This window comes from Etheostoma cragini, chromosome 2, assembly GCF_013103735.1.
Source record: "Etheostoma cragini isolate CJK2018 chromosome 2, CSU_Ecrag_1.0, whole genome shotgun sequence".
Lineage (NCBI taxonomy): Eukaryota > Metazoa > Chordata > Actinopteri > Perciformes > Percidae > Etheostoma > Etheostoma cragini.
Window position 1 is genome coordinate 29,614,942 of NC_048408.1, and position 24,971 is coordinate 29,639,912.

A 24,971-nucleotide genomic window follows, 5' to 3' on the forward strand; every position below is an offset into this window, starting at 1 on the left:
GTGATCCGCTGCCTGGTCAAGCAAAGGTCCGTCGTTTCACACCGAAAAATACACATTCCACACCGCTGAGTCTGAGATAAAATCCAAACATGAGTACCGGCACGTATTCCCTCCTACAAAGGCGCTCCTGCATTTGTTCATCCTGCAGGAGCGTAAGAACCGGAGGAACATTAATGTTGAAAGCTCCCCTTTTAATTCAGTCCTGGTTGTCTCTGCAACCTGGCTGGGGAGCTCTCACACATATGTTACATATCCAAGGGAAATTAAACATTAAATGTACACTCAGGGAAGTGAATCTGTCAACTTCTTTAAGAATATTTCCAATTTTCTATCAGTAATGACATATTTAAGGATTCATTTCTAAGATATGGAAACACAGTGACGTCTGACGGGTCAAGAAACAACAAACCTCCAGTTTAGTCAAACTTCTTTCAAAGATGGACTGTAAAATGATTACATCATCACAGTTTATACTCACTTCCTGCTCCAACTTTGAACTGCTGCACACAATTAGGAAGCACAGATGAAATTTTGGGCCAATAACAATGTTTGATATCGATGTTTTTGAGAAAAAACATTGGCCACCATTTGTGAACGCAGTCTTATTTGGAGATCGGTCAATGGCTGCCGATACATCTGTGCATCCCTGGATGGATAGATGGATGGATAGATGGATAGATGGCTAGATGGATGGATGGATGGATGGATGGATGGATGGATGTGGGATCAGTTGTAGCGTTTCCTGCAACAACAAAAAAGTGTTTGCAACCTGTGTGACCTTCTTACGATCCGTGTACTCTTTGGACTTTGTTGTAGCGACGTCCCCTCCTTCCCAGGTGTAGCGATCAGCTGACTTTCCTTATTGCGTACACAATGTTGACATCTTGTATAATAACTGATGTGTCTTGAATAACTTGATCCTCTCTCTCCCGCGTCCCTCAGGGCTCTGATAGCGGGCGGCGGCGCCCCAGAGATCGAGCTGGCCGTGCGTCTGGCGGAGTACTCGCGCACCCTGGCCGGCATGGAGGCCTACTGCGTGCGGGCGTACGCCGACGCCCTGGAGGTGATCCCCTCGACGCTGGCGGAGAACGCCGGCCTGAACCCCATCTCCACCGTGACGGAGCTCCGCAACCGGCACGCTCAGGGAGACAAGATGGCCGGCATCAACGTCCGCAAGGTCTGCCCTCCTCCTCCTCCTCCTCCTCCTCCTCCTCCTCCTCCTCCTCCTCCTCCTCCCCCCCTCTCATTACATGCTGGTGTTTATGAACCTATTGAAGACAGAAAAGAATGGGGATGCACAATATGAGGGGAAAATATGCGTTAATGTTAATGATTATTGCAAAAATTATATTACTTTTGAAAAAATAAACTCATTAAAGTGTACTCAGTTCTGTAAAATACAACCAACTGCTTGTTGGATTTTAAAACAAACAAAAGTAAATCATTTCCTACATTAGTTTTCTTTTTTTAACAAATTAAAACATTGAATATAAAAGTCTCCAATAAAATGCAAAAAATTCAACAATGCAAAAATTATTAGTGTCTTTTGTGATACGTTGCAGCTTTTCGAGATGTGTTTATTGCTTGTTTATATTAATAAGAGCCTTGTTGAATTGCTTATCCCGTTTAATAGTGATATAGAAATGATAAAACTATGTTGATCTTTTCCAAAGGTAAATGACTTAATTAGCATTAAGACTCCACCACACACTGCTTATGTAGTCCTGCCAATATTTGACAATATCATCATTATTACAGAGAAACAAATGGATATTTACATCTAAAATGCAGCATAACTGGTTAACTGTGTCTCTCTCTCTCTCTCTCTCTCTCTCTCTCTCTCTCTCTCTCTCTCTCTCTCTCTCTCTCTCTCTCTCTCTCTCTCTCTCTCTCTCTCTCTCTCTCTCTCTCTCTCTCTCTCTCTCTCTCTCTCAGGGAGGAATCTCCAACATCCTGGAGGAGCTGGTGGTGCAGCCTCTGCTCGTTTCCATCAGTGCGCTGACCCTTTCCACCGAGACGGTTCGCAGCATCCTGAAGATCGACGACGTGGTAAGACTCGCACCATCTAAAACTGTGGCTTCAGTTTGATTTAAATGAATTATTTCCAGCCAGCTGCTCTGATTTCATTAAGTCTGACATCTGTTTTGTCTCGTTACAGGTGAACACTCGATAAATGATTGTGTCCCGTGAGTTCTGTCCACTAAGCCTGCTCGTACCGCGAGGGATCCGAGGACTCTGTCAACGTCAGTCTGTTTAGATTTCCGCTCTAGTTGTTACGTTGCATAATTTAATAAAAAGGCTTGTTTTGTTTTTGTTGACACTCCAGCTGTTGCCTGCGTGATTCTTTTGCCCCAATTTTGATGGTCCTAATGCTCTACCAGAGGCTTTAAACACCTTAAAATTTGCGACACAGAATGTACTTTCCTCTATTCCACATGGATTAATATTTTGGTTTAGTTAAAATATTCCTTTTTTTCCAGCTGACAGTTTGTAGGCCATTTACTCAGAATGATTGGATATCAAGGAAATCACAAAATTTTGGCAAATGTCTGAGTAGCAAACCTAAACACAAGTAAATTTAAAAATGCCCCAAAAGAAAAGATATATTTTTAAATAAACTGAACAAATATATTAGACAAATCAGTACAGATCAAATATGCCTAAAAATGTGAATTTTAAATATATTTATGAAGTTTTCTTCATAAGTGGTCTCCAGTGGAAATCTAAGTCAAAAGAAAAGCACTTTATCGATGTCTTGTGCTTTTATTTTGAATGGAACCAACATCTTCGCGTTTCCTGTTACCCTCCGTCATTTCCTTCCCAACCAAGCGGCTCCGTTGCTAAGAAGAACACCTGCTGCCTAGTTACCGACGCTTCAGCACAAGGACAGCGGCTACTGACCTTAAATTTAGGCCAAAATACCGGGTTTTTTTTAACGGGTTTTTGTAACAACTGAAACAACACCGCCATTAGATCTAGCCCAGAATACCGTGTTTTTGTAACGACTGAAACTCCACCGTAATGGCGAACCCCCACCGGACCAACGTTTTGGTCACGTCGTGTCTGAAAACGCCGGTTGACCCGCACACCAAGGCGCCGTTAGCGTCTTACGAGCGGGAGAGAGTGCTGCCGTACTCGGACACAAGTCTCATGGACAACCGGGACTACGAGAACGAAGAGGTAACGTTAAAGACGGTACAAATCCCATTACTCAGTATTAACACTCATTAACTTGTGTACTTGTACTACAATGTTATGCTACCTTTCAGAGGGAGAGGAATTTAATGATATGCTTAGCTACATAATCTGATAATCTGAACCAGGGCGGTAGTCAAGACCACCTTAGTCGAGTCCAAGACAAGTCCAAGACCAGGACTAGTCAAGTCCAAGTCAAGACCGAGTCCAAAAAGGTTCTAGTCCAAGACCAGGATTAGGCGAGTCCAAGTCAAGACAGAGTCCAAAAAGGTTCTAGTCCAAGACCAGGACTAGTTGAGTCCATGTAAAGACCGAGTTCAAAAAGGTTTGAGTCCAAGACCAGGATTAGTCGAGTCCAAGTCAAGACGGAGTCCAAAAAGGTTTGAGTCCAAGACCAGGACTAGTCGAGTCCAAGTCAAGACCGAGTCCAAAAAGGTTCTAGTCCAAGACCAGGATTAGGCGAGTCCAAGTCAAGACCGAGTCCAAAAAGGTTCTAGTCCAAGACCAGGATTAGGCGAGTCCAAGTCAAGACAGAGTCCAAAAAGGTTTGAGTCCAAGACCAGGACTGTCGAGTCCAAGACCAGGACTAGTCGAGTCCAAGTCAAGACCGTGTTCAAAAAGGTTCTAGTCCAAGACCAGGACTGTCGAGTCCAAGTTAAGACCGTGTCCAAAAAGGTTCTAGTCCAAGACCAGGACTGTCGAGTCCAAGACCAGGACTAGTCGAGTCCAAGTCAAGACTGTGTCCAAAAAGGTTCTAGTCCAAGACCAGGACTGTCGAGTCCAAGTCAATACAGAGTCCAAAAAGGTTCTAGTCCAAGACCAGGATTAGTCGAGTCCAAGTCAAGACAGAGTCCAAAAAGGTTCTAGTCCAAGACCAGGACTGTCGAGTCCAAGACCAGGACTAGTCGAGTCCAAGGCAAGACCGTGTCCAAAAAGGTTCGAGTCCAAGACCAGGACTGTCGAGTCCAAGTCAAGACCGAGTCCAGGTTCTAGTCCAAGACCAGGATTAGTCGAGTCCAAGTCAAAACCGAGTCCAAGACCATGACTAGTTGAGTCCAAGTCAAAACCGAGTTCAAAAAGGTTTGAGTCCAAGACCAGGATTAGTCGAGTCCAAGTCAAGACAGAGTCCAAAAAGGTTCTAGTCCAAGACCAGGATTAGTCGAGTCCAAGTCAAGACTGAGTCCCAAAAGATTTGAGTCTGAGTCAAAGCAGAGTCCAAAAAGGTTTAAGACCGAGTCCAGGACATAATTACGGTCTTATGCATGACAGTATCAAGACAATCATTTTGGAATTCACTTTCCCTCCAATATCATTATCAACATAATAAAGACACCTGGACTCGGTCCAGACCAGAAGCCATATCTGGCAAGACCAGTGACCATACTAGCGAGTCCGAGACCATAGAAAAACGGTCTTGAGTCCAAGACCGGACTCGAGTACTCCAGCCCTGATCTGAACAGTAACGTTACTACTTATCTACACAAAAGTATCTAAAACATTGACAAAGTACAGCATTAAAATGGGCTTGTTCATTAGTGATAAAATAATAATATATAGCTAACCTTCAAATGAATCATTCTGCATATTAATGAGTACTTTTAATACTTTAAGTAGGCTACTTTTAGCTGATAATACTTCTCTGCTTTTTCTTGATTTTTATTATAGGCCTGCTTTCTAATAAAGTATTTATACACTATGGTACTTCTACTTTTACTTAATTCCACCACTGGTATTAATTGTGGGGCGGTACATTTAGCTAATAATACTGATGTACTTTTACTTTTTCTAAGCCTAAGTAACTTTTTTAATTCAGCACTTTAACTTCTAACTAAGTACTTTTAGACGATGGTATTTCTACTTTTACCTAAGTAAAGGGTCTGTGTACTTCTTCCACCACTGGTATTTATTCTGACATAACGTAACTTTTAGTTTAAAACACCTTTAAAATAAAAATGGCTCCTTTAAGTGATACAAGTTAGCCCAAACTAAATGTCTAACTACACATCTGGTGACCATAAACACCATTAGTTGGACGTGCCAAATGAAATGAATGTAATTAAATGTGATGTAGAAAATAAACATTTTAAGCTCTGCAAACATAGACAAAATATTTGGGACAAAACTAGAATTATCCTCCCAAACACCACAGAAGAAGTACTAAAGTACTTTACATCTAATGTAGCCCTTTTGTTGTCTTCCTGTTGAACATGAACCTTCCGGGATTAAGTGGAAAACACTATTTTTGTTGCTTTTCCCAACATTTTTGTCACTTTTTTTTTTAAAGGTCCCATTCTTAACCTTTGGGGAGGGTGAGACAGAGCGGATGTCAACCGGGAGAGAAAAACTGTCTGTTTTGGAAAAAGTGGTTTTGGTGCCAATGAGGAGAACCTCGGTTTTTATTACTGTTTAATTTGAGGAATTAGTGACGATCCTCTCCGACCAATCAGCAGTCTGCAGGTTTCCACGTCACCTTTTGGTGTCGCCTCAGCTCGCTTGGAACCTCGACTGAGGTAGTACTACAAAAAAGTACCTGGTAGCAGGTCCCAGGGACTTGTTTTCGTGATGGAAAACCCCCCAAAAAAGGCGAGTAGAGTCAAGGCGCGTAGAGTAGATACCACGCAGTGGAAAAACGCCAAAATCGCCAGCTTTATGTGTTCTGGGTCTTCTACCGGGCAACGAGTGAACAGAAAGGATTGTGGGTCCGTGTGGCCATAACAACAGGGTGTAGAATAATGTTAAGACACAGGAAATCAGCCGGCTCACGCTGTTTTAAGGACCGGATTGACTTGGAGCCAAGATGGCGGCTTTTGAACGGGTCACTTGGACAGGGACGATATTTTAACCCTCATGTTGTCCTTCGGTCAAATTGGCACGTTTTCGGTTATTTGTTGTTTTTTGCGTCAGAAAATAATGGGCCGTCGAAATAAGCGTTGAAAATGTCGACGTTAAAATCCCCAAAGGACTCGAAAAAACACTAAAAACTTTTAAAAAAAGCACCCACAACATTGAAAAAGTAATAATAATAATAATAATAATACTAATAATGTTGGAAAAAGGAACCAAAACGTGTTTTTAAGGGTTAAGAAGAGCGTGGGGGCCCTTTTTGGATGTAATAGAAGAAATGTGTGTTTTATTTTAAATGGTATATATTTGATTGGTCGGCGTGATATCTGATTCTATCAAGGCGAGTTTTTTTTGTTTAATTTTTATCCCATTTTTGTTTTTGTTGTCAGATTATTTTATTTTATTGGTTTGTAGTGTTCGTTTTTGTGTTTTCTACAGATTTCTCCATTTTGATGTTGTAATCCGTGGCCGACAGGTGCAGCCTGAGTTCATTTCTCCCAAAAAAACAAAAAAAACAAATGACAGACAGATCATATCCAGTTAAACTGAGTTAAAAATGTCTAGTTTCATGTGTAAAAATGCTTCCTTGTATGACTTCACAGACAAGAAATAACGTTGCAGCTCCAGATTGTACTGCAACGATTTATTCCTCCATGCGTAAAATACACCTAGTACCGCAGTTACCACGTGTATAATTACTCTGTGTGGATATAAGTGCGTTCGCACCCAGGCCCACCCCCCCACCCCCCCCCTCTCTGTCAATGCCCCCAAAAGATCTATAATCCCCCAATATAATAATCAATAAATAACATTAATCAGACCATGAACAACACAACATGTGTCTCCTACACACATAATCCCGACATCACAGATCCTCGGCTGATGTCCGAATAGCAAGAGTTAAAATCCAAGAGTAAGTGATAAAGGTTTGGGATTTGAATGTGTTTTCCCTCCCTCCCAAAATACAATCCTGACTCTAACGAGTTGAAATGAGTTCCAGGATCCTTGTGTGTTGTTTGGGGAGTGAAACCGATCCGGTCCCGTTAGCGGGCGGTTGACAGTCTCGGTCCATGTGGGGGGAAGGATTTGACCCGCATAGCGTGTTGGGCCGGACTATTTCTGACTACCAGACATCACGTCATTGAGTTTATAATCCCAAACTCTTAATTATCACGTGGACAACAACACTGCTCGTCTTCCTCCTCGCGTGCATGACTCTGCACACTATGCAAACTATTTGGTTCTTACCAAGGTAAAAAAAACAACAACTTGTGTTCAAGTTTACATTATAATCATAAATCAAGCAAGCTTGTCAAGTGAAATGATCTCTTATAGATTCACTTGTTTTGAGCACCTTTTCCCTCAGATTTAGTGTTTTTATCTTGTTTTTAGACACCCTTTTTCTTTCATTTTTGCAGTGCAGCAGTTGTCCGAGTTTAGGAAAGACACTAATGACATTGTGAGAATCAAAAGAGCCAGACACCTGATGCAGCATGTGTGTCGGTTGAGCTCTTTTCCCGGTAAGCTGCCGTTCAGTGCTCCACCATATGGCCCATGTCTCTGCCGGTAATAGGCTTATAGTCCTGAAGGAGCCACCGAAAACACCAGCTGGTTAAACACAAAACATCCTGCAGGTAGCATAAAATACAAGAAAATTGCAGCTTCCAAAACAAATGTATTCATTTCAGGCTACATTATCGAATCACGGTACATAAATCATGTAATGTACGCGTCAAATCAAAATATAACCTGTTGCTTGATTACCACCCTTGCCAAAAGTTGCTTAAGATTTAGATGATTGGCAAATGAGATTTACGTGACTTTTGGCCTTTTCAGCTGGACTATGAGGACTCGGGCTCTGATTTCTGCGATGAGGACCACGTGGGGAAGGGCGGTCCTCTCGTGATGACCGACTTCAGAGCGGCGGGAGACCGCCTGGATCTGAGCGAAATCTTCTTCTCCAACGAGGAGTACTACAGCAAGCTGGAGGAGCTGAAGAAGGCGCACCTGCGCACCATGGCGGAGCTGGAGAGCATGTATCGGCGGAAGCTGCAGCTCCAGGCCGTGGAGCCGCTGGACGTGACCACGCTGGAGACAGGAGGGCACAGGTGGGTGGATCTGGTCAAGATTATGTCAGGAGAAACTTCAAGATCAATTGTTTTGTTTCCCAGGTCTTTTTTTATGATCTAAACACAGAGAATTTTTACAACTGCCCTTAAATAGATAACATAGAAGAGCAGTGATGCAAATGTGAATCCTTGAGTTTTCTCCTTTTGACCAAAATGGGGTATTATATCGACGTTTCATAGCACGACAGATTAATCAGAATCGGAAGATTAATTATTGCCAATTAAGTTATAATTGCAAGGAATTTGCCTCGGTGGCAGGTGCATACATTAACATAAACAACCACATTCAACATTAATATGAAATAAACAATAAAAACAGAAACAAATATCTACAAAATAGCTGTTTAACATAAGAAAAAAGGCTGAATGGTTTAGTGCAGAACGTGCAAACTGATATATACTATGTAAATGTAAATGTGCTGTATTTATATAGCGCTTTTCCAGTCTTAACAACTGCTCAAAGCGCTTTTACACCTACAGGAAACATTCACCATTCACACACATTCATACACTGTGGCCGGGGCTGCCGTACAAGGTGCCACCTGCTCATCAGATATACATTCACACACATTCACACTCCGATGCGCAGCACCGGGGGCAACTCGGGGTTCAGTGTCTTGCCCAAGGACACTTCGACAATGACTGCAGGGGCGGGGATCGAACCGTCAACCTTCCGATTGGCAGGCAACCGCTCTACCACTGAGCCACAACCGCCCGGTGTATAATGCAGGAGGTGGGTAAATAGGGGTATGGGGGGAGGGGGGGTTAATGGCCAAGGATCAGTTCACCCAAATCACAAATCAGCTCTGTGTGCCTGGGATTTTGAGATATCTCCCTCTGAAATGTCTGCTGCCTCCCCCCCCCATAATGAAGGTAATGTTTTTGTGTCCTGCGTAAAGTATTAAAAATAGCATTTAAAAAAAAACGTAACTGCAACGTTACCTGTGATATGCAACGACAACGGGACCAGCTTGAAAGTCTGTGTTCGACGGAGGTGAAACGTCGACGAGAGTCGAAGAAGCCGGTTGGATGCCGAGGTCTCACAAGTCTTCACATTCAATACTCAGGCAGAAGCATCGGTACGAGGGTTTAAAAAGACTTCTGTAGGAGTTAAAGTACCATCTCAAGCTTTTTACTCAAGTCAAAGTACTGGTTTCAAAACTACGTAGTTAAAGTATGATAGTGAAAGTAATGTAAGGGGAAATCAGGACCATCTGGGCCGCTGGTTCAAGTCCCCCTTTTGGACCAAAAGTACAGAGTGTGGATCGGTAGTTAAAGAGATGCCACTTCACCTCCTGGGCACTGCCAGTAGCCCTTGAGCAAGGCACTCCCCCCCCCCCCCCCCCCCCCACTGGTGTAGCTGGCAGCCCACTCACTCTGACATCTCTCCATTTGTGCATGTATAGGTCATGTACGTGACATACGTCTGACCTGTGCGCAGTGATTACTAACAAACTGAGTGTTATTTCCCCATCAAATTCACACTTGAGGGGGGGAGGGGTGTTGATGACAAGCTGGAATGAAAACAGGCCGAACTGAAATAGGAGTAACGAGGCTATTTATGAAAATGTAGGAGTGGAAGTAAAAGGTAGGCTGAAAAAAAATTACTGGATACCCAAAATTTCTACTTAAGTAAGGTAACACAGTATTTGGATTTCGTTACTCGTCACCTCTGGTTGATTGAGAATCGAAACGTCTTCAAATATTCCTAGCAACCATGACCTGGCAACCACTACCATGACCTGCACGACTGTAAACCTTCACCGTAAACCGCAAAGGTTTTATTTTATTTATAATAATAATAATAATAATACATTTTGTTAAACAGCGCCTTTCTAACACTCAAGGACGCTTTACAGACAATAAAAGACAGATACAGGGAACAGAAAAGTGAAGTAGTTATAACAAAACAAATAAAACAAAAAACAAAACAAACAAAACAAAACAAAACAGGAGCATTTATAATGTAGCTGAGGCTCTGACCCATGAGCCTTTCTTGCAAATAGCAACCCACTTACTTTGGATAAAGTAGGAAGGTTAAACTGTGGTCTTGCTGTCAAATTATTTTGTAATTTGCAAATTAAATCACCAAACCTTAAAAAAAACTTTTTTCTTTGGGTGAACTGATCCTTTAAATAAATCAACTTCACTCACTACGCGCCTGGGTAGCTCAGCTGGTAGAGCACGCTCCCATTTACAGATGGTTTACTCCTCGACGAATCGGCTGCGGGTTCGACTCCAACCAGCGGCCCTTTGCTGCATGTCACCCCCCCCACCCCCCCACCCCCCTTCATTTCTCTCTCCCCTTTCATGTCTTCAAATGCCCCAAAAACAATCTTTAAAAAACATAAAATAGGCTGAGCAGAGAGGCTGTAAATTTCAAACATTGTTGTTGTTGTTGTTCTTAAATTACAATTAAATTTATTGTGTGCCTCATGTTATGTGTAATTAGACCGGAAATGATCAATCATTTGGTCTAGTCCTTGTTTTTTTGGCTTTTCAGCCCAAAATGTCAATCGTCGGCCTGTTTCAGCTTCCTCAATGTGAAGATTTGCTGTTTTCATATCATCAAAATAGGAATTGCTTTGGATTTTGGACTGTTGGTTGGTATAAATAAGCAATTTGAAGGCCTCACTTTGGACTTTTTGTTATATATATCTATAAACGTTTTATAGACCAAACTATGATTTAATTAGTTGAGAAAATAATTAAGGGATGAATATACATCCAAAAATATTCAGTAGATGCAACTGTGAGTGCAATTTAATGCCTCTGAGATGATGAAATTAACTGAAATGTCAGCTCAAAATGCATGAAAGACAGCAACTTTTCCCCCCACTTGTCAGAATGAACAGTTTACTTGATTGTGATAGGGTGAGTTTGGGTGATGCTGATTCATTTTCTGAGTATTAGGTGCTTTGTCATCTTAACAGTCGTTGCTTTATTTTCTCTGTTAGACCAGCGTGGTCCAACAGCAGCCCAGCGGCTTCACGCCGTTTGAGGAAGTCTCACTCTGCTGTTGAGCTCCGGAGGGCCTCGGGACATTCAGACTCTTCAGACGAAGACGAAGCTGCCGGTAACAATGTGGAGAAAGGCCTCCTTTTCTCTCCAGAAGAGCACATCAAGAACATGTGGCAGGACTTCAAGCTCTCCCTTCACAACCCCCACCTGTCGTCCTCCTCCATGCACAGCCTGCCGACAGACCAGAGGACACCACGGAAGGCCACAGGAAAGAAGAAGACACAGGGGCAGAAAGACGGCGAGCACTGGAAACACAGACTGACCGTCCCGAAACCTTTCCAGATGATGCTGCGCGACTCGGACCGGCAGAGGAGCGGCTCAAAGACGCGCTCGGAGATCGAGCAGGAGAACTCAGAGCTGCGAAAGCAGCTGGAAGAACTGAGAGAGTGTCAGAAGAAGTTCCGCGCCAGCCCGGCGCCGGCTCACCTTCACCTCCCGCTTTACGACGAGCTGCAGGAGCGCGGCGAGGGACGGCGGCGGACCAAAGAGCGAGAAGACGCGCATCTTCAAACCGTCCAGAAGCCCTTCAGCTTCCTGGAGAGGGAGCGCAAGAAGAAGGAGCAGAAGCAGCAGCTGCATCAGCCCCGACTGTCCGACCAGGAGAAAGTCAAACCCTTCAAGGCCAAGCCCGTGCCCAAGGCCGTGTACGCGGCGGCGTCGGGGGAGCAGATGAAGGAGGAGCAGCTGTACCGGTCCATCAAGATCCAGATGAGAGCTCAGGAGATGCTCCACAGCGCCTCGATGCCTCCCAGCATGCTGGAACGGCGACTCAGCGGCCGCAAGAAGACCAAGGACGGCAGCGCCGCAGCCGGAGGGGACGACAGCTTCTCCCACAGGCCCCATATCAACAAGCAGGTCCCCGACTTCGACGCCAGTTACAGACGCTTCAAGAAGCACCTGGAGAAACAGAAAGAGGTGAAGCCCACAACCGCGTGCGAACCCTTCGAGTTGAGGACGTCGCACATCACGTCGCACCGTGAACGCATCCTGGCCGACATCGAGAAGGAGCAGAGCAGCCCTCGGACGATGAGGCGCTGGCCGTACGTCGGCCCCGGGACGCCGCGCACGCCAAACTCGAGTCGGTGTTCGTCCCTCTCCGGCAGCCTGGAGTTCCTGCCCACCAAAGTCACGGATGCCACCAAAAAGAGGCATGAGGCTGTGAGGTACCATGTTAGGACTCCAACGGCTTCCGCCATTTTAGTTGACGTAGAGGCATCCTCAGAGCAGAAACGAACAGTTGCCTTCTGTGTTTGAAATCCCTGCAGGCTGATTTTGTTGAACTCCATTTCCCAGCATCCCCGCTGTGCGCTCTCAACCCCACACCCGCTCCAAAAAACTTTGTACACCCCTTAGCTGATGTGTTGCACCCGTATCCTCTTCCCGATGTTCCCATCGCGTCCAAACCGTCCTGCATCCGTGACCAGATTGTCTCCCTGAGTAGGAAGGTGCTGGAGCAGAGGAGGAAGGCCGAGGAGGAGGAGGAGCGGTGGAGGGAGAAGCAGAAACAGCGGGAGAAGAAGCTGCAGGGGGTGGTGTTGAAACGTGCCCAGGCCAACGACCCCCACCTGGCTCTCTCACAGACGCACCCGACCAAACTCAAAGAATTCAGGTACCCTTTCAATTTAAATTACTATTCACACAAACCCTGATAAATTCAAAATGTTCACAATCAAAACGTTAGGCCTTAAAAAGTCTTAAGGAGTGGCAGTAGCTCAGTCAGTGGGGAATTGGGTTGGGAACCGGAGGCTCGCCGGTTCAACTCCTCATACGGACCAAAGTATGGTAGTGGACTGGTAGCTGGAGAGGTGCCAGTTCACCTTCTGGGCACAGAGCAAGGCACCAGTCCCCAACTGCTTGGGGTGCCTTTCCATAGGCAGCCCCCCCCACACACACACTCTGACATCTCTCCATTAGGTAATGAGTGTGTGTGGTTCGGGCCTGTGAGGTGTGTGTGTAATAACAACAGAGTGTAAATTGTAGTTTCCCCTTGCGGGATTAATAAAGTATACATTATTATTATATATATAATTAATATTCTTAATATTATATATTAAGTATTGTGTTCTAAATCTTAAGCCTTAAATCATTTTGAACAGGTCTTCATGTACTTACGTCCATGCCACGCTCCCTCTACTGCTCCCGTTGGTTTTTAATTCTGTGGTGTTGTAGTTCTTTCTGTCCCCAGTCCAAATATAACTCGACACTAGACACTAGTCCAACATTGGCAGTTAAGTAACCAGGGAATTGTTTCAGGCAATTTTTCCGGACTCTGACATCTGAATTTGTTTTTTCAGTCGTAATATGTTGTAGGTGAAATTTCAGTCATAATTGTCTTAAAAAGGTCTTACGTTTGACTTGATGAGAGTCATGCCACTGGGTGAGCCAGAGGTTCTCTGATTTTCTGAGTCGGAAGTCCGACTTCAGAGGGCGTTCTAGTTGAGATTTCCGACGGGGAACTTGTAAATTCCAGCTTACCTGTGGCCATTGAAGGCACCATAGCACGACTGCGGGATGAGCTGTTGAAGGAAATGGGACGATTCTTAACTCTGTGTTCTCTGCAGGAAACAGGAGCTTCAGCGTAAGAAGGAGTACAAGCAGGAGATAAAAGAGATGAAGCAGAGAGTGAAGGGGAGGCCGCTGCTCTTGGAGCAGGTTGCACAGGTGAGCACTGACCTGAAAAGCCCTCTATCACCTATACACATGTATAGGAAATGGTCAGAAAAGCTACCTGAAGTCAGGCAATTTAATGGAACGTTAATGGAATACAACATAATTTCACTACTGTTAGTCCTGGGCTGCAAGAACGTCCCAGACTGATGAAATTCAACACTGTAAGAGTATTTGTTGCCATTTGTTTACTGACTCTCTGGACTTCCTTTGGTAACAGAGGAACGCCAAACAGGCAGCGGAGAAGCGCTACACAGACGCCCTGCATGGATGTGATCTGACTGAAGAGTTTGTCAGCAGCAAGGCCGTTAAATCAGGATGTGCAGGCAAAGCCTCCCCGTCCACTGAGAGCAAACAGAGGTGAATTATGTGGAAATGACACCCTACGCTCCCGTTTACTCACCCAGCCAGTCTGATGCTTTAAACCAGGGTTGTCAAACTCAGTTTCCCAACAGGCCACACTGGAATATGACATCAAGGGCCAGACGTGTTTATTGACATGCTTTTATTCAAGAGAAAAAGTCAAATATTTTGACTGCATTATTGCATGTCTCATATACTGTAGTCTTCTCACTTACATTTTGGGCTTCATAAAGCAAAAAAGTTCCTTAGCCAGCGACAAATACATTGAAAAAAGTGCCAAAAAAGTTGGAAAAAGGCAAAAGGAATTAATCAAAATTGTCTGAAAAAAGTGATAAAAAAACATCCGGATGTTTCAAAAAAGATTGTAAAAAGCACCAGAAACTTCCAAGAAGGTGGAAAAACATTGAGTAAAACGTTAAAACAAAGTGCTTTGAAACAAATGTCCAAAAAAAGCACCAAAAACTTTGGAAAAAGCGACAAAAACTAGTTGGGCCTAAATTCATTGTGAACCTAAAATTGAAAATGCCAGATCAAAACTTGCGATTTGGCCCTCGGGCCTTGAGTTTGACACACGTGCTTCAAGCCAAGCCAAATAAATGGGTGGGATTTCCAGGAGATTACGGAGCAAAAATAGAGAAATTTATCAGATTAATCAACGATGAAGATAATCAATGGTTGCCACCCCAGATGTACTTCTCATGTAGTCGGTGCAAAGCTGGGATCTGATTTTTAACGAGCCCCTTGAGGGTTAAACGTGTTTTTGTTCAGCAAGAGAAAACTAAGAATTTTTTTGCTTAACCCTCCTGTTGTCCGCAGGTCAAATTTGACCCAGTTTCAAAGTTGCTACATCAAAAATAGGTTTTTATTGCAAGCAAATTGCCTCAAAATAACATGGATTGTTTCTTAAAATGCTCCTCACAAGTAAAATGAAAAATCAGTTCACTGTTTTCATTGAATTTGGAGTGTTTTATAAAATTTTGTAGCATTTGAAAAGCAATGAAATGGTTTCTAAACAGTATCCTGACTAAACTTTGAGAGTCTGTGATCATTGACTCAATCGTAACTTTTTGTCAAAATAATACATAACTTCAGCTTTTTTATTAAACTAAAAAATAAAGTATAATTTCTTATAAATGGGATTTATTGACCATGCATTATAGAATATTGTAAAATTAGTGGTAATAACTCAATGGTGGTGGTGAATCCGGTGGTAGTGGAAATAAAAGCACAAAAAAAAGCAAAAGAAACCTTGAAAAAAACTGTTTAAAAAAAAGGGTTAATCAGAATCAGAAATACTTTATTGATCCCCGAAGAGAAATTCTGTGTTGCAGTTGCACAAATAGTATAAATATCAGAATAGAAATATAAGTAAAGAAATACTAGGAGTGTGGATATCCACGGTATTTACACAGTGATTTTCATAATAATAATAATAATAATAATAATAATAATAATAATAATAATAATAATAATAATAATAGCAGCAGAGTTTTGCACAAATTTTAAGCCGGTGTTATTGCACAAAACACATAATATTTTCCCGTTTTAACCTCTAAGTGTGTGTGTGTCAGACACTTGGAGGAGTTATAAAGTTTGATGGCCACAGGCAGGAATGACTTCCTGTGGCGCTCCGTGGTGCATTTTGGGAGAATGAGTCTTCCACTGAAAGTGCTCCTGTGTCAGAGAAGCAAGTCATGGAGGTGGTGGACCCGGGAAGACAACACAAGGGTTAAGCAACATCTTTTATATATAGAAAGTTGTTTGTTTGATTGCTCTGAATAAGAGTTGAGCCGTCTTTTGGGCCCGAGGGCGTTACTGACTCCGAGCTGATTGGTGTTCTTCTGTTTCTTAGTGACCAGGAGGAGCCAGACATGGGGTACAAACCTGTTCACTACAGGAGGGTCTTCCTGGACGATGAGGACGCAGAAGCCGATCCGGACGACAAGGAAGCAGCGAGCACCAAGACTTCACTGAACCGCCGTGATGGCGAGGACGCCAGCGCCAGTCACCACTCAGAGCGGGATTCCCGTAGAGATGACGACGACGATGATGATGCTGATGATGATGATGAGGAGGACCATGATTCAGAGGAAAGTTACCACTACTCAGACGATCATGAGAACTATTCTGACGACAGCGAGCACGACGCCGACACCACACAGCAGGAAGTAGGGAAGTGAGATAATTGGCCATGGCTATGTTCAAAAACTCTGACAGAAAGCACATCAAGTGCAGAGGAAGCATCTAATTCCTGGAATGACAAGATGTGATGTTTTATTGTAAATATCGTGCACTTAAGAATAGAAAACCTCTTCGAAGCAAAATGTACTTAAAGTATAATAAGTAAAAGTACTAGGACAACACTGAAAATACTACACCACAGCATAAAGTCCTGCATGTATAACTTTACTTGGTGAGTGTGTAAGTACTAGCAGCAAAATGTACTTAAAGTATAATAAGTAAAAGTACTAATTCTGCAGAAAAAGATCCCTGTCAGTGTTTCACTCATCTGTTATAAATGAGGTCTTTGGATAAACAGCTGTGTGTTGCTAGGTAACTAGGACTACTTTACAAAAATGTAAAGGTACAATGTTTACATTATGCAGTGGAGTACAAGTACCAAGTTACACAAAATGGGAATACTCAAGTAAAGTACAAGTACCTTAACATTTGCACTTAAGTACAGTCAGAATAAGCTTTAATGGCTAATTGTGTGCACATATACAAGGCATTAGACTCGGGTTTGTGTTGCTTTTAATGTACATACACAGAATAATCATACAGCTAAAAGGACAAAAAGCTGAACACATTTTCTCTATCTATCTAGCATACATTTTAACATTTTAACATTTTAACATTATAACATTTTAGCATATTATTTAAGCTAAAAAGCACATTTTTCCTGTACAAATACAAATATTTGTTCTATTTACTTTATTCATATTATTATTTCATGTATATTGTATGTATTTCATTTATATTTATATTCTGTGCTTTGTGACTGATTTTGCTGCTGTAACACCGGAATTTCCCATTTTTCTTGGGATCAATAAACATCTACAGTATCTATCTATCTATCTATCTATCTATCTATCTATCTATCTATCTATCTATCTATCTATCCATCTAATTTACTAGATAGATAGATAGTTAAATTCCACCACAGTAGGCTACAGAAGTTATTTATCGTAGTTTAGGGTCAGTGTTGTTGTTATTCATGTAACTGTTTAGGTCAGACGGGGGCAAACTGGAGGAGGGAGGCTGAGAAAGATTGACAGCTCCAGCCTGTGACGCCGCATGACGACTCCACCAGCGCAGCCAATCAGGGTTCCGGATGGGCGGGTACATAGTCCAAATTTTACGCGGCGCGCAGACGGGCCGAAACACCGAGAATGAATATCCCGGTCTCAACCGGTTTCAACCGGTCCGTGGTTGGAAGCATGAGCTTAGAGGAAGAGCACCCTTGCACGCATTAAAACACCTCTGCTCTCCAACAGTGTGTGCGAATAGAGCCAGAAATAAAACTATTTTTACTTCGTGATTATGAACCCGGAATACCGCTCAAAGTGTAACTCCGTGAATGTGTGTTGTTAGCTTAGCTTGCATTAGCCGGCAGACTCGAATCATCATTGACTTTTCCATTAGCACGCTAGGTTGCTATTAGCCTGCCGAGGAGTCGGCTTGTAATCACTTGATAGCCAAAGAAAAGAAAAGATGTGTTTCAGACTGGCTGAAGACGAGAAACGATAAGCTGTGGTAAACTGCGGGAAAGCTTTTAATACATCGCCAAGAATCGATAAGTATCCAACGTAACGGCTTTTTTAAAATCAGCGCAGTCGGTGTCATCCAGGCTAGCTAGCTAGCTAGCATTAGCTTGTTGCTATCGAAGGTTAGGCGCAGGCTAAACGTGTGCCATGAGATAACGTTACACGGTTTCCTTGCTGCTATAAGAGGATTAATATTCCAGTCTTCGGCCACACGTCGCATTGGTTAACCAACACTTGTTTCCGACGGGAGGACCACACACACCGGGTAAGTTGAGCCCGATCAACGTGAAGCTAACTTACCTAGCATGTGCTAACGTTAGCATCAGAATAGACACAGCGTGTGCTAACGTTAGCATCCGTCAGTTTCCAGCGCGATGGGGGTGTTTTGCAGCACGCTACCAACGCTAGCACACGGTTGTTTTTTAATCGCATTGTACCAGGGACTGGCGTGATGTCCACGACCTGTTTTCCAACGCATTTTAATTTAAAAGTCGTAGTAAAACGAGTCTATGAGTCGGGTTTTGGGGGTGATGCGGCTCTAAAGCGCCAAGTTAGCCAGGTGGGGGCGTTGTTTCATATTTTAATTTTTTATTATTTGTTTTAATCACTTTTATTGTTGGTTAACATTCCCCCCTTACTCTTTATCGTACACATTTGCTATAGTATTTGTTTAACTCTTGTACTCATTTTTTATTTGGCTTGTTCGTATTTCATTGTTTTTATTTATAGAAGAAATCAGTTTGTTTTTTCTTGACGTTTTTACATTTTTGTTCACTATTGTACACATTTTTCTTATTTTGTTTCACTCTATTGTAAGTCCATATGCAGAGATACAAACAGATGCATAGACAGTATAAAACAAAAGAGAAGACAAGACCATAAAACAAAAATGTTCATGTTTATTTTTTGAACATTGGAAAAGAAAGTTTTATTATATTGCAAAAAAAAAAGTCATTCAAAAACTGCAGAAAGTTTGCAATTTGACCTTGTTTGATTTCTTATAAATATGGAATTTTCCATAAATCAATCAATGGGTGTAGGATATATATATATATAGATAGATAGATAGATAGATAGATCATGTTATTTTCAACTTTTTCACATAATTACGTCATTACATGATGTTTAGTTAATTATTTGGCAAGTTGTCTTCGTCCATGTCCATTGTTGGGATAGGGGGGGGGGGGGGGGGCAACAACAACCACCACCCAAAAAGGCTAACTGCGACTACATTGTGTGTCTGCCCTATTTCTGATACCGTGGCGGCAGAAATTTTGCCTCGGCAGGCCACCGCTACAAAATCTGCATAGAGGAAACACTGGGTGCATTTACAAAAAATGACAATTCAAGACATAAAATGGTGTAGTGTTCAAATATAGGGATAAAATATCTGTGTGTGTGTGTGTTTGTAGAGTAATACTTTAAGCTTTAGTTCTTAACTGTTAGTTCTTTTATACGTACGTGTCCTGTAAGATGAAAGGTATATTTGGTTTATTTTTTATTTCTCTTTCTCCCTGCTGGTCTGGAACTCTAACTCTTGGACTTGACTAGTCCTGGTCTTGGACTTGACTTGGAATCGACATGGATCAAACCTTCTTTGACTCGGTCTTTTCTTGGACTTGAACCTCTTTGGACTCGGTCTTGACTTGGACTTGACTAGTCCTGGTCCTGGACTTGACTTGGACTCGACATGGATCAAACCTTCTTTGACTCGGTCTTTTCTTGGACTTGAACCTCTTTGGACTCGGTCTTGACTTGGACTTGACTAGTCCTGGTCTTGGACTTGACTTGGACTCGACTTGACTCAAACCTTCTTTGACTCTGTCTTTTCTTGGACTTGAACCTCTTTGGACTCGGTCTTGACTTGGACTCGACTTGTCTTGGACTCCAGACCACTAAGGTGGTCTTGACTACAGCCCCGCCATGTGATATGATTTTTTTACTGCAACATATTTCCCCCCAAAAAAAACATGAACGACCGAGTAACTCCTACCTGTAGCTGCTTGTGTGTGTCCGTCATTCCCGTTAGTTGCTTCCCGTCTACGTCCTACCTTTGTCACCTGTTGCCATCGAAGTTTAAATCTCTGCTCCTCCCCTCAGAAGCTCTATGCCAGCGGAAATGACGATGTTGGCCGAACACCCAGCCAGACAGCTGCTCGACTTCAGTCAGAAACTGGACATCAACCTGTTGGACAATGTCGTCAACTCCATGTACCACGACATCGGATCCCAGGTGAGGACGACTAGTGTCGGGACGGGAGTAGAGCTGCAAAGATGAATCAGTCAGTCAGTCAACTATTAAACTAATCACCCACTATTTTTAAAGGTGGATTAATCCGTTTATGATTTCTCTGATTCCAGCTTGTTAAATGTGACATGCTTGCTCTAGTCTCTTCTCTCCTTTGTGATAGTGACAATTGGAGATTTAAGTTGTGGACAAAACAAGACACTTGGACACGTCATCTTGGTGCTTTTTGGGAAACTGATCCACATTTAAGTTTTTTTACATGCTATAGACTAAACAACTAGAACATAAATCCAGTATATAATTGTTAGTTTCAGCCCTAGGTTGGATTCTAAGTAAAGGGATTCTTCATAATGTAAAGAATCATGAGCATTTTTGTCAATATTGAAATTGCTATTATTAAACACAACTACTCATTAACTTCTGGAAAGATGTTGTGAAACAGTTAAAAAAATCAACAGTAGAAAACTACTAGAACTGTGAACATTTCCCAAAATACTTTTGATGTTTAAGTTTTTCTCATTCAGCATACAAGACAAAATAAGAATTTACTTGCAAAAAGTAATGTGCATAATAATCATTTTTCTCAGTTACTCTGCTTTTGTGAACGTTGTAAACACGATAAAAAATAGGATTAATTGCACAGCCCTAGTCAAAATAATTCATAATTTCTGCCTTTTTACCTAAAAGCTTTTGTATAATTTGATATAAATGAGGTTTGTTGACCATGAATTCCAAGAATAAGTGTAATAAATCTATTATTAAACCAGCTCAGGGTTTTGTTTTAAATAAAAGCGCCAAAAACAAGGAAAAAGTGACATGTAGTGATGTGTAGTGATGTGTAGATAACACATAGAACTGTGAAACTTTCCCTAAATACTTTTGCAGTTAGAAGTTTGTTTTCTCATTCATAAGTCAAGACAAAATAAGAATTTACTTGCAAAACGTAATGTGCAAAATATTCATTTTTCTCAATTTACCCTGCTTTTTTTTACGTTAGGAGTCAGCTTTTAGGGGAGATTTGGTCAAATATGGTGCGTAAACGTAGGGAAGTATTCTTGTAAATTTGCCCAAATACTTTTGCTGTTTGAAGTTTGTTTTCTCATTCAGAATACAAGACAAAATAATCGATTTTTTTCAATTACTCTGCTCTTGTGAACGTTAGGAGCCATATTTATACACACATATTTAAGCACTTATTCTTTTTCTTTCTTCGTTGATTGTCTTTTTTAATTCAGTTGCTTGTTTTATGTGTTATGCGTTTGACTATGTAAAGTTGTACAGTATGTTCCTATTTATTTCTGTAGCCTCTTGGCCAGGTCATGTTTGTAAATGAGAAGTGGTTCTCAAACAGTTTACCTGGATAAATAAAGGATAAATAAAAAAAAATAAAGGAGCCAAAATTGTAAGATTGGATTAATTGCACAGCCCTGTTCTCAGCTTAACCACGCAGCTATTAGGGAAGTTTAGGTCAAATATGGTGTGTAAACGCCGGGAGATATTCCTGAAGTTGATCTTTTAAAACCTTCATGTTTGCAGCAAAGAGTGGCCCAGGAGGTTCTCACCAACCTGAAAGACCATCCAGACGCCTGGACCAGGGTGGACACCATCCTGGAGTTCTCTCAGAACATGAAAACTAAAGTACGTATAGCTGACGCGTGCTGACGTTGGAGCAGAGAAAAGCTGAAGTTGCCGCGCCTCCAACGTGGCTTTCTTGAACTCAATTTCAATTTTATTTATAGTATCAGTTCATAACAAGAGTTATCTGGAGACCCTTTACAGATAGAGCAGGTCTAGATCACACTCCAGAATTTACAAGGACCCGACAGGTCTAGTAGTTTCCTCCAGAGCAAGCAACAGGGCCACAGTGGCGAGGAAAAACTCCTTTTAGGCAGAAACCTGGGACAGACCCAGACCCAGGCTCTCGGTAGGCGGTGTCTGACACTCTGTTGGAGTTAGAATGAAGAGCGGCAATAACAGTCACAAAAAAAGTAGTTTGTAGTAGTTCTTTGTAATAGATCATGGCATAGCAGGGCAATCTGTGGCATTACAAGGCCCAGCAGGACGTAGCAGGACACCGCAGAACGTGTAGCGGGACCATGAAGGTGGAATCATAGCGGAAGGAGGAGACGACCGCGCTAAGGACTAAGTCTGAAGCACGGGCGTATTCTGGTTATTATAAGAATGCCGAAGGACAGTTGATGTAAGATAGTTATCCTGTCTGCAGAACATGCAGGAATTAAGTCGCTGCTAAAGGCACTGAGCACCTCGATAATACCGGAAACCGTGATAATAATGCTCACTATAACCGTGAGGGTACGTTTTCAGACCGTTACGTCCCTAATCCACATCAGGCCGAGGCTCTCGGGGCTGTGACTTCTTTAGCTTTAACTCTGCTTTAGTGCCACTGTACTTACTGGATTTTACAGTGTTGAAATCTGTGGTTATTTCCATATCTGATGCGTCTTTTGCGTGAAGTATTAGTTATTGTGAGGATATTATCATCAGTTGGGCAGCGCTGTCAAAAAGGTTGATTTTCCATTTGAAAGTTTTAGAATTTTTCTTTCTGTTGTCTTCATTTGTTTATAATGGCTTTCAATGCTATTACTGACAATCCACAGTTCTTGGCTTGTAGTAGCACAGTTGCTGCTGCAATTAGTGTTAGGCTACATGTACACTTCTGTATTTGGTTTAAAAATGTATATCTTTTGCTACTCTGGCGTATTCATCTGGACGGACACAAACGGAGACCTTTGGAATCGATGACAGGCGTCTGTCAGCCTTATCGGTCAGGTGGCGTACAGTAACGGTTCCACCTCGTCGTCGCTCCGAGATAACAAATCCCCGCTTTTAACTTTTCACCGTTGTTCTTTCTCCAAAGTATTTTCTGTGTAAATCCAACTTGTAAATCCATTATTTGCAACCGCAGAGTAACGTCAGACAATCTGCTTCCTGTTTACATCGGCAAACACACGCCGTGTGTGTGTGTGTGTGTGTGTACACACGGATATGTGATGTCAGACGTGTTAATACGGATTAGTTCTGCTGCTGTAGCTATAACTCTAGAGTGGACAGAGAACGGGTTTTGCCTCAAAATGCTGCTTTAAAACGAAAACATAGCAGTGTAGATGTAGCCTTAAATGCTAAAAAAACTTTTTTCAGCGGTTTGCCTTGGTATAGCGTTAATATGCATATATTACCAAAGAGCTGTTACTGTTCTATTTTCTTTTTCTTTTTGTGTGTAAGAATAATGACTAAAGGGGCAGAAATAAACATATTTAAACAAAAAAAAAAATCAGACTGTTGATGGCTCACACAGTTCTGTTTATACTATATTTAGTATCTGCATGCACGAACATGCTTCATGTTATTCAGTGCGTATGGTCTATGCTTACAGTCATGTAGACATGAGACCAGGTGCAAATACTATATTGTGTTTAGCGCTTGTTTGTGGGTAATTGGCTCTTGATGTAAAGAATATGTCTCTAATATACGATCCTCTTTTCTCTCAGTATTATGCATTGCAGATTCTGGAGACGGTCATCAAAACACGCTGGAAGATTCTCCCCAGAAATCAGTGTGAAGGTCGGTTTAATGACATTAAACACACACATACTGGAGATGTGTGTGACTATGCTGCATGTCAGGGATATAACGTCTTGCATTTCATCATCATGAACTCTCGGATATATTTTCAGGCATCAAGAAGTACGTTGTTGGGTTAATCATCAAGACTTCTTCTGATCCCGCAAACATGGAGGTGAAGTTACATTCATGCACGATACGGCGCTTTGGAATCGAACCGTACTGCTCGATACTGATGTCGTTGTTTTGATCTTCATTTGCAGAAAGAGGGAGTGTACATATCGAAGCTCAACATGATCCTCGTACAGGTGAATACTCACGTGATTGTTTGACACGCTGTAGTAGAACGATGACTGACGTGCAGTGTCCGAAATGAACTGTTTGACTCACAAGCCAACAGGTAGATACTAACCCAAAATATTAATTAGCTTTCTTTGTGACATCACAAAAGTTTCTGGTTGGGCTTTCCGCTAGTTTAGCATCTGTTTTCATCGCTTGGCAACGGACTGAACACGATGATTAGCTTCACCGAAATCAAGAGTGAAAAACATTCAATGTTTTGACCAAAACATTTACCAGCCACGTGGCGGTTAGCTCTCTTAGATCAGTGATTCCCAAACTGGGGGTCGGGACCCACGGGGGGGTTGCAAGCCAGAGGGGGGGGGGTTGCATGTTGATTTCCAGAAATAAAACAAAAAATTAAAAACGATTAGAAATAGCATTTGTTAGCCATGATTTTAACACAAGATAAAACTAGTGGCTAAATTTAAAATAAAACCAAGCAAATAAATACAAAGGGAAGAGCTCTTTTGATTTGTTTTGACCACTCTGACCCCTGAGGTCATTGCAACAGATTTACAACATATTAGCGACAGAATCGGTTGCAGCGGGGCGGTGTGCAGCGCGGCTGAAGGTGGTGGAGGATCTCCGGGTAGCGGTCTCCAACATTAAACCAGGACTGGACTCACACTGCACATCCATCTCATTAGGTTACGTTCAAATTAAAGTAATGAGTAAATTACTGTAGAATAATGTAATGGCTGTTGTGTTTTTTTGTGTTGTCAATATGCTCGTGTTTGGAGACGCCTGTAGTGCGTGCGCGGTTGCGCGCAATGTGTATATATACGTTTTATAAATGGGGGGGGGGGGGGGGGG

At 42.3% G+C, this 24,971-nt stretch overlaps 3 protein-coding genes across 4 annotated transcripts in view; all 3 read left to right on the plus strand.

The window, feature by feature from the left end:
* cct4 (chaperonin containing TCP1, subunit 4 (delta)) overlaps positions 1-2,325 on the plus strand; it is a 9,696-nt gene extending 7,371 nt beyond the window's left edge. Inside the window, exons 10-13 of the mRNA XM_034901049.1 lie at positions 1-26; positions 943-1,177; positions 1,936-2,049; positions 2,159-2,325. The exon at positions 1-26 is cut by the window's left edge and continues 105 nt beyond it. Coding sequence (XP_034756940.1) covers positions 1-26; positions 943-1,177; positions 1,936-2,049; positions 2,159-2,173 — 390 coding nt within the window. The 3' untranslated portion in view covers positions 2,174-2,325. The remainder of the gene's footprint in view (positions 27-942; positions 1,178-1,935; positions 2,050-2,158) is intronic.
* Positions 2,326-2,804: 479 nt separating this feature from the next.
* fam161a (FAM161 centrosomal protein A) lies at positions 2,805-16,532 on the plus strand. Of its 2 annotated transcripts, none has more exons than XM_034900829.1 (7): positions 2,805-3,180; positions 7,876-8,147; positions 11,126-12,352; positions 12,631-12,798; positions 13,751-13,850; positions 14,077-14,216; positions 16,072-16,532. In XM_034900829.1, the coding sequence occupies exons 1-7, from the start codon at positions 3,022-3,024 to the stop codon at positions 16,397-16,399; spliced, it is 2,394 nt and encodes a 797-aa protein (XP_034756720.1). In that variant the 5' UTR covers positions 2,805-3,021; the 3' UTR covers positions 16,400-16,532. The 2 variants fall into 2 exon arrangements, with proteins under 2 accessions (XP_034756720.1, XP_034756728.1); XM_034900837.1 differs by having other exon boundaries at positions 2,805-3,175; positions 7,874-8,147.
* Positions 16,533-17,579: 1,047 nt separating this feature from the next.
* The window catches only part of xpo1a (exportin 1 (CRM1 homolog, yeast) a), a 27,928-nt gene continuing 20,536 nt past the window's right edge, over positions 17,580-24,971 (plus strand). The window contains exons 1-6 of the mRNA XM_034900771.1: positions 17,580-18,251; positions 20,087-20,219; positions 21,771-21,872; positions 23,744-23,816; positions 23,930-23,991; positions 24,080-24,124. Of these exons, the coding sequence (XP_034756662.1) occupies positions 20,094-20,219; positions 21,771-21,872; positions 23,744-23,816; positions 23,930-23,991; positions 24,080-24,124 (408 nt within the window). The 5' untranslated portion in view covers positions 17,580-18,251; positions 20,087-20,093. The remainder of the gene's footprint in view (positions 18,252-20,086; positions 20,220-21,770; positions 21,873-23,743; positions 23,817-23,929; positions 23,992-24,079; positions 24,125-24,971) is intronic.

What these genes read in the sequence shown, in the direction of transcription:
- fam161a (XM_034900829.1), top strand. Translation starts at nt 3,022, where the DNA reads ATGGCGAACCCCCACCGGACCAACGTTTTGGTCACGTCGTGTCTGAAA. An exon ending in AAGAGGCATGAGGCTGTGAG is followed by an intron (nt 12,353 to 12,630) that starts GTACCATGTTAG and finishes CTCCCTGAGTAG; the next exon opens with GAAGGTGCTGGAGCAGAGGA. An exon ending in ACCAAACTCAAAGAATTCAG is followed by an intron (nt 12,799 to 13,750) that starts GTACCCTTTCAA and finishes TGTTCTCTGCAG; the next exon opens with GAAACAGGAGCTTCAGCGTA.